At 37.1% G+C, this 9985-nt stretch overlaps 1 protein-coding gene across 1 annotated transcript; it reads right to left on the minus strand.

Moving 5' to 3' along the window:
- Positions 1–519: 519 nt before the first annotated feature.
- On the minus strand, positions 520–9537 carry LOC127862557 (putative 3-phosphoinositide-dependent protein kinase 2). Its single transcript, XM_052401731.1, has 8 exons — positions 9148–9537; positions 8771–8826; positions 8172–8273; positions 7793–7934; positions 6827–6990; positions 4548–4673; positions 4366–4428; positions 520–671 (listed from the first exon to the last, which is right to left on the minus strand). The coding sequence occupies exons 1-8, from the start codon at positions 9463–9465 to the stop codon at positions 575–577; spliced, it is 1068 nt and encodes a 355-aa protein (XP_052257691.1). The 5' UTR covers positions 9466–9537; the 3' UTR covers positions 520–574.
- Positions 9538–9985: the final 448 nt, after the last annotated feature.

The following is a 9985-nucleotide window of genomic DNA, read 5'->3' on the forward strand; positions in this document are numbered from 1 at the left end:
CGTCGTCGTCGCCAGTCGTAGTAGTCGTTAGTCGTCGTCGTAGTCGTCGTAGTGTAGTCGTAGTCGTAGTGTCGTCGTCGCCTTCGTCGTAGCCTTCGCCGTAGAGTCGTGTTGTAGTGTCGTCGTAGTCGTCGTAGTAGTCGTCGTCGTCGTATTCGTCGTAGAGTTGTCGTCGTCTCGTCGTCTCGTAGTCGTCGTCCGTGTCGTGTGGTCGTCGTCGTCGTCTCCGTCGTCGTCGTCGTCGTTGTAGTGTTATGTTGTGTGTTGTTATTGTTGTTTGTTGTTGTAGCAGTATCCCACTAGTAGTTCCCTTTCCAATTTCACTCTATTAAAATCATTTAGGCGAATGCCAGGGAAACAATCGGATGTCATATAATGTATTCTACATTTTGCACTCTTAATAGCCCATATGGTACTGTATACCAGTATACATGTACTTGGATGAAAAACAGGCCGTGCTCTGTTCTGAAAATAGGTAGCTATCTCTCTTCGTCTACTTGTTAATTAAAAAACAATATATATATATATAGATTTATTATTTCATTTTGTTTTGAAATGTAGAGCATGTAATTTTTCAGGCCTCGGTCTTGTCTAACTGCTTGATGAAAGATGTTAGGGGGGAGGGCAGGGCTTGTTTGTACAGTTTGTCTTCGGAAAGGCCGGAGAACCATCTGAAAACAAGAATAGACATGTCGTTTTTTGAGGATTATTGGGTTGTGCATTTTAAATGTATGTCACTTGGAATTGTTGTCTTTTAAATTGATGAAATCAATCGTTACTGTCCCAAGTTTGATATTTCAAGTTTGTTAGTTTTATATGAAACAAGCAGAAAATCTACCATGCATTTATAAAATGGGACGACCATATGTAGGCGTCGATCTTTTTCGGCATAGCTGTATAACGTCACTTTTTACCTTAGGTGACCTTTAATCATCATTCAGAAAAATGCAAGCGGCTAGACACAGATGAATACACTTCATTTAGTCCATTGGCTGATTTGAGAAAACCACTAGAACATTGGAAACATGACCGCGTCTTTCTGACACTGTTGTACTGCGTGTTCAGCATGAAACAATTTTATCTCTTATGAAAAAGCATGATAGATAGAACAGTTTTACACTCAACTGTTCACATCAATACAGTTTGTGGGTTCACCTTCGTCTTACAAGCAACACAATATTTCATGAAATATACGGGTAAATGCGTGTTCAGCATGAATTTACTTTATCTCTTAAAAAAGGCATGAGGGATAGAACAGTTTCACACGCAATTCACTAAGTCAACACAGTTTACATTTAGAAGATTGTCAGCGCCATAGCTTTTGTACTTAAAGGCTGTGTTCTCATATTTAGTTATTACTTCCGTATTGCATTCTGTGATCACGTATAGCTTAGATCATATAAATATTGTTGTTTCCTTTCCTGATTTTAGTTTTGATCAAACTTGTTAATTGTTTTCGAAACACCTAAACAAGAAATATCTTTAAAAAGATAGATACAAAACAGAAAACCGAAGTCAACCGGCCACACGCGAAGTCTCCGTACATATTTTTAATATGTATACGCGCGTTCTTCGAACAAACCTGTTTTAGTGGTTTATCGGGCATTGCTATTTGATTCGATTATTAACAGTATCGAGAATCATCGCGCTCATACTTAATACATTAGTCAATATAATGCAATAATACATTAGTAAATATGATGGAATAGTTCTTGTTAATTAATTAAAAATAATATTTATCATGGTATTGTTGAAAACACATTAAGAATCAATTATTGGCATGCCATAATAATATCGCTGGATATCTTCATTTAACATCTTTCTGGTAAAGAAAATTCCAGTTCACCTAGTTCACGCTATAGCGTCTTTATTATATAACTATTATTTTACTGACCGCGAAATCCGATCAGCACATTAGGTCTGACCTGTATAAACTCTGACATTCAAACACACTAACCGCGAACTGACCCCTTATACCTCGCGGGTTGAAATGCAATGCATTTAAGTGAGGCATCGCTTCCACTGTTCTTTATTTTACATATAACATGTTGACAGGAATATGGAAGTCAGTACTTAATATGAGAACATGGCCTTTAAGTACAAACGTTCTCGCGCTGGTAATCCTCTGAAAATAAAAGGTGCACGCACAAACTGTATTGATGTCGAGATTGAGTGTAAAACTTTTTTATCTATTAAGCCTTTTTATTAGAGATAAAACTGTTTCATGCTGAATACGCAGTAAAACAGTGTTACAAAGACGCGGACATGTTTCCAATGTTCAAGTGGTATTATCAAATCAGCCAACGCAGTCAATGAAGTGTATTCATCTGTACTTGGCCGCGGGTAGTTTTATTTGAATTCTATTGGACGCTAACAAAGGTCACGTAAGGTGAAAAGCTGGCGTAGTCAGCTCTGTCGAAAAAACATGTAAAAGTATAAAGCTTTGAACAATCCGTCGTTCCAGCAGTGAAATTGTTACCTCACTTTAATGCATAGCATTCCATCTCGCAAGGTATAAAGTTCAGTTCGCGGTCAGTTCAAGACTCATTACATAAACTCTATCGCATTAACCAGGTGAACATGACCGGAATTATCTTAACTGCAAATATTCGGCGATATAATTACGGTATGTCAATAAAAGATTTTTTTCGGCGTTAGCTGTATTAAGCCAGCTTTTCACCTTAGCCTGACCTTTGTTAGCGTCCAATAGAATTCAAATAAAACTTCCCGCGGCCAAGTACAGATGAATACACTTCATTGACTGCATTGGCTGATTTGAGAATACGACCAGAACATTGGAAACATGTCCGCGTCTTTGTAACACTGTTTTACTGCGTGTTCAGCATGAAACAATTTTATATCTAATGAAAAGGCTTAATAGATAGAACAGTTTTACACTCAATCTCGACATCAATACAGTTTGTGCGTCCACCTTTTATTTTCAGAAGATTTTCAGCGCGAGAACGTTTGCACTTAAAGGCTATACTAACTTCCATATTCCTGTCAACATGTTAACGTGTTAAAGTATAGAGAGCAGTGTAAGCGAAGACTCACTTTAATGAATTGCATTTCAACTCGCGAGGTATATCGGGTCAATTTGCGGCCACTGTGTGTGAATGTCAGAGTTTACATACAGGTCATCGCTGCGTCTCTACCCTATGTGCTGATCGGAGTTCGCGGCCAGGAAAATAATCGTTACATAATAAAGACGCTATAGCGTGAACTAGGTGAACTGGAATTTTCTTTAGACCAGACAGATGTTAAATGAAGATATCCAGCGATATCATATGGTATGTCAATAATAGATTCTTAATGTGTTTTACAACAATACCATGATAAATATTATTTTTAATTAATTTAACAAGAATTATGCCATCATATTGACTAATGAATTAAGCATGAGCGCAAGAATTCTCGATACTGTTGAAAATCGAATCAAATAGCAACGCCCGACAAACCACTAAAACAGGTCTGTTCGAAGAACGCGCGTATAAATATTTAAAATATATACGGATTCTTCGCGTGTGGCCGGTTGACTCATATGTTTTAATTTCACTTCCATTCTTCTTTCGGTTTTCTGTTTTGTATCTATACGTTTATGACCAGCAATATGTAATAATGTAAAATAAGCCGCGAAAACTCCGCGTATCATCCCGTACTGCGTTTGCTGCAGCTAAGAACTGCACAGAAAAAGACATTCGCTATCTTTGATCTCATTCATAGAAGTCTTTACCTTTCATTAACTGCAACCACAATCAACGCCGTATATCTTTTTTAAAGATATTTCTTGTTCAATAATTCCATGATAAGTTTTAATTAATTTAATAAGAATTATTCCACCAAAGCGACCAATTTGTTAAGCATGAGCGCGATGATTCAAGATACTATTTACAATAGAATCAGAACTATGTCCGAAAACCCACTTCAACATGTCTGTTCTAAGAACGCGCGCATTAATATTTCAAATATGTACGGTTGATTGGTGTGTGGCCATTGACTCGTATATTTTCATTTAATTTTCATTCTTCTTGTGTATTTCTGTTATATACATATAGATGTATGTTCAATGATATCTAATAATGCGAAATAAGCCACGAAATCTCGCGCAACGCAATATTTGCATGCGATGCTGTTAAGAACTGCGCAGAAAAAGGCATTTGCTGTCTCATTGATGTAACTCTTTTTATTTCATCAACCAAAACCACAATCAACGCCGTATATCTTTTTTAAAGATATTTCTTGTTACAATTATAACATATCGTCTTTTTTGCGAAGTCACCTACCGGTATAATTACAAACGCAAAAAAATGTTGTTTTTTTAAACATCAAATCAATTCACTTCAACTAAGAGCAAATCTTACGTACGTAATGTTCTCAGAAATGCTATCTTTTGCGTCCAGAATGTTGTATCGTTTGGTTTCCAACTTCCTGCAAAAGGATAATCATATTCGTAATATATTTTATACGAAAATAAACAATTCATATACGTTTTTTGTTACATCCACGTAAAACTCGTAAAATTCTTCAGAACGAGCATTTCTACATACCGAATGCAGCGAATCAAGAAGCGCTTTCCGGCTTGAGAAATATCTTCCGGTGCAAAAGGTGGCATGAACCTCTTGTCAAGAATGTTCCTACGCGTGCAAGGAACGTCTTTACCACGGTGCGGCGGTCTGCAAAAAAAAAATGAAAATGTAAATTCATGTAACCAATTTTGATAAAGTATTGATTTCGTTGTCGTCGTCTTCGTCAACGTGGTCATCCTGATCATCATCTGTATCATTAAACCAAAAAAGAAACTTAACCAATAACTCAAACTTAAAGGAGAAAAACATCATAATTACTACCAACGTCAGCAGCAACAAAATGTATCTTAATTGTAAATCTACATCAAAAGCAAAAAACAATGACGTAGAATAGCGGAAAACCAACGAACTGTTGGCAGATATTTCTCATTGTGTTGCACTTCAATAGTTTCACCGATCAATTACACGCAGATCTAGAAAACACATTAAATCGGAAACAGATTTCTTTCAATCTAAGATCGGCAATTATGCCTTCATAATCCTTCCACATGACAGATAGCTTGTACATGTGCCAGTAATTCTGCGTTTTTTATGGCGGATGTTTGTCATCGATCGAGTAATTACTTGATTCCAGGAGTTTAAAGCAGTTGGTAAGGTATTAGCCTCGCTATATATAACATTTGTTCAATTTTCTTTCAAACACTATGATTTTTAAAATACATGTATTTACGACAAATATTTTATAAGTATAAAAAAGATTACCAAATCAGAAGCACGTTCAATAACTGTTATTTAACGTTAAAAAACTCACTATATTATTTATTTTGCATCGTTTATAAGCTTTACTTCAGTTCTTGTAGAAACAGAATTTTAATCTTAATATATCACTGATAGCGATATAAAAGGTTACGTTTTAGAAAACATGCTTACTTTAACCCATTTATGCCTAGCGTCTAGAAAAAGGACCTTGGCAAACAGCGTAGACCCAGATGAGACGCCGCATGATATCAGGGTCTGCGCTGTTTGCTTAAAGGATTTTCTGTAATAAAATATCCTAAATATAGAAATAAGTATACTAGAAATCCCTATTTTTGGAAATAATTTGATCCAATTTAGAAGGAAGGGAGAGTCCACTAGGCATAAATGGGTTAAGGAGAGGGGGTAATAAACATGACCAACAGGATGGCGACATCCATGCCGAGACAGGTATTTTAGCGTCACTTTCGTATCTATATTCGCTGTATATCTCGACACCTGTAATTGTGTGACCTGCTAAGAAATTTCTCAGCGAGTAAAGTCGAGATATACATTGTAAAGCGAATATTATTATTAAGATATAAACGCTTAAAGCTTTCTTGTCGATATGGCTGGACTATGAGCGGTCTTTTGACAATTAATAAACGTAATACAGGGTAAAAACGGCGATTAATACGTGCCTCGGCATGGACGTCGCCATCTTGTTTTACACGTGACTACCCCCTCTGTTATGTGGGCAATCGATAAATATAAGATAAATCACAATGACGCAAACACCACATGCGGACAAGGAAGTATGGCAGATTGCACGTAAATGCATGCCAACATTATTGAGCAATTATCTTCCACTTAATTCCGCAGCAAGTTCAGCATAAATAAAACCAAAAAAGTAAACCCATTAATTATTTTAAATTGTTCTTTCTTAATGAATAACTAGCTTTTAATGGTTCAATTGTTTAGACTTACATGCGTTGGAAGGAAGTTACCTATGAAACTTTTTGTGTTTATATTGTTAAGGTACAATACATTTTCGACACTTTTTAAAAACAAGAAAAAAAGTTCAAGTTTAAGTGTAGTTTACAAGGAAGTCAACTATATACAGTCTAAGTACCGTTTACAGGAAAACGATGTTGTAAACTTCACACAGTTTAATCTTAAATAAATGTAAATAAAAACTAATTTTAAACGGTAATCCTCATCATCATGATTATCATCACCAATGCTCTCCTCCTCCCCGTTCTCCTCCTACTCTTACTCCTCCTCCCTCCTCCTCCTCCTTAGCATCACCATCATCATTATAATCATCACCATCATCATCATCATCATCATCATCATCATCATCATCATCATCATCATCATCATCATCATCATCATCATCATCATGCTCTCTTGCTCTGCTACTTTTTGACCAAATGGGGTACAGTATAAATCTTGGCTATACTAAAGTATTAATCGCGATGGAATAAATGTGTTCGCATAGAGTGCGTTTTTGTATTTCCACGATACAAAAGTATTATTATTCAATAATTAAAACATTCACCTACGTTCCATAAATCATGGCGTATGTAAGACATCCGATGGAAAAGGTATCCGTCACTTCCGTGAGGTGCTCGTTGTACAGCTGTTCCGGACTCGTGTACTCAAGCGTCGTGCGCTCCCGGGGTCGGCTCTGTCGCTCATCCATAACATCCGCGGTACCGAAGCCAGTCTTTAAATACGAGCCAAGTGGATAAGAGAATTCAACGGTAGCTAATTGTCTTATGGTGTATATGCGCAATGAGACAATAAAACCGGGAGCCGAAGATGGAATGAGTGGCATATACACGGATTTACATACACTCTCAAACACACAAGCACAACATTTTCTTTTTGTGAAGGTCATGTCGGGCATCGTTCATATGACCGGTTTGCATTTACGGGTTTTAAAAGAAATATGTTTTCTTACGCAAAATTTGAAACATATGATCTTAGGAAAACACGATCAATTCAGATTTAATAAGGTATATTTTGGATGCTGTTTGCAGTCGTAATCACGAGTAAAATATCGTTATCAAAAATTTGGAAAAACAGTTAAATGTTCAGTTACTTTTTCGAAATCACGACTATTAGAGACGCTATCACAAATTAATGTCATGATATACACCATCGCCATTAAATAAAAGTCTTATAAGAAATTTGTTCGGTAAGTTCAAACATCAATTTCAATCTACTGATGAGCCCTGATTATAAAATTTGTTTCGGCCTTACGAAGTCAGAATCCTATTTCTTCCGTGGCCAGCGATTTACCATACATGACCTGTGTAAAGAAGACCAGTCTTTATTGATTATCAGGATAACTTCTGTATGATTATCTTCAATGAAAAAATTCTCATTCATGAATAAGGACTAAGTATTTTTTTCTGAAGAGTGTGTACTTCATAGCAACGTACAAGTGCGGGAAAGGCATATTTGTCTCCAAACAAATCTATAAGTAGTCGCACCTGTAAGAAAACTAAAAAAGCACCACTAACCAGGCACGGGTAGTGTCGTGCATTTAATACGACTTTCTTGGGGCAGACGGAGCCGTGAAATATCCCGTTTTCATGGAGAAAGCGTAGCGCCAGCATCAGGTTGACACAGACGAACTTCGCGTGCGTCTCTTCGAATATGCGTCTGCAAAAAACGCACGTGTAATTTGCGCGGGTAGCATATAGAAAGAAAAATTGCAATGTTGAATAAGTAATGAAAAAAGCTAGGAAGAATAAAATAAATTATATTTTATGACAGAGAAAATATAATACTTTTCTCACAGATAAGTAATTATTGCATGTTTAATGACTTCACTTATACTATATCATAAAATACGGTTTAACTTAGTGATCTACAAATTAAATGTCGCGTAAACGCTACTGTTTCTCGTTGACGACCAGGAGCTGTTGCAGGCTGATCATGTGACTGGATACCGGAAGTACCGCGTACGTCTTCATCTTCACCAGCATAGATGACAGCGTTCTGAAGAGGCATCATCTTGTATTACAACTATATTTGAGTCTCGTTCTGAGAAAACTGGGCATAATGCATGTGCGTAAAGTGCCGTCCCAGATTAGCCTGTTCAGTCCGCACAGGCTAATCAGGGACGACGCTTTCCGCCTAAACAAGATTTTCGGTAAGAAGAAACTTCCTTCAAACGGAAAATATCATAAAAGCGGAAAGTGTCGTCCCTGATTAGCCCGTGCGGACTGCACAGGCTAATCTGGGACGAAACTTTACGCACATGCATTAAGCATTTTTAGAACAACCCACATGTCATGAGGTAACAGACTAAGTTGGCTCAGTTATCTTGTATCACCCATGTTTCCGCAAAATGTTTAAGGGTTAAAAATTGAATTCTATGAATAAATTAAGAGTAAGCTCTCTAAATCTTTCTGGCCGTATTGTGTCTAAATACCATTTAAACATATATAGACAAGAAGGATTATCGAATATACAGTACTCGAAATCTCAGTTACCCTGAACTCAGCGTGGTTTTCATTTCTTGCCTTGAAGCCGTTCTTACATCCAGGTTCTGAAGATAAAGTGAAAATGATACAGGTGTAAGCACAGGTCCTAATGGATATTCCAGATTGTTGATTATACAGGATGCGTTATTACCGGGCCCAAACTGTGAAGTTACAACCATTCAAAAAATGTGTAGTATGTTTGATAAATGGCTTAATTAATTGACAGAAAGTGCTTTTCCCGGCGTTGGAACGAGGAAATAAAAATGCTTGTGCACATTTTTATTTAGCTATAAGTTTCAACTATAAGCACAATAAAATATTGAGGTAAATACGTTTAGATATTGTTAATATATCCGCGATGAGAGCGACTTTTACAAAGTACGTACCCGATGAGTCGTTATCCCTTGATTTATGACAGACGCCACATCCGTCCATTTCGGAAGGACTTTCACTGGGCTTTGAATACTGCTTCCGATCGGGTACAAGTAGTAATCGCCCTTCTTTTTTTGACTTAAAATAGACGGTAGCCGTTTTAGATACTTTTCGGATTTTGCTTTCCGAATATTGTAACGAAATGAGCCCTTGGCGTTTTCTTCCTTCGCGTCGTCTTGTGTTCTCGTGTCAAAGGTTTGGTCCGAATAACATTGCTGAATTTGTGTGGTCAGATCGTCCACAGAAACCGGATGATTATTTTTGTTAGACATGGTTGTCTCAGCGCGACCGTTTCATCTTAACTATTTTTTCATTATGTCACTTGTTTTCGACGTCAACGCCAACGTCATGACTCGCGCTTTTTCCCTCCTAATTGTATACATGATGTGTGCGTCGTGGTTTAAATTTGATTTAGTTTAGTTGCAGCGTAATGCAATAAAGGGTGCCTTTTAGGTAAACATTTTAGAAATAAATATGTTACTTATGAGTATACAAACTTTTTACATAGATCTGCATAATTGTATGAACACGAAAACGAATTATAGCTTTCCAAGTTCGAGATGAATATGTGGCTAACTATTACAGTTAGCTATATAAAAACATACCTAGTAAAAAATTACGTGACCTGTTTTGAGATAAACATTCAAATTATCTTATTATACAAAATGAACGCATACATATTCAACAGTGCCGTGACCCGTCTCAGGCCCGTACCCAGGCACTGGGCCCTGGGGCCCGGCCCCCCTTCCCCCCCCCCCTCCCAGCTGGCTGTTGAGTTGTGATCTTTTTAAT

This window comes from Dreissena polymorpha, chromosome 16 (genome assembly GCF_020536995.1).
Source record: "Dreissena polymorpha isolate Duluth1 chromosome 16, UMN_Dpol_1.0, whole genome shotgun sequence".
Taxonomy (NCBI): domain Eukaryota; kingdom Metazoa; phylum Mollusca; class Bivalvia; order Myida; family Dreissenidae; genus Dreissena; species Dreissena polymorpha.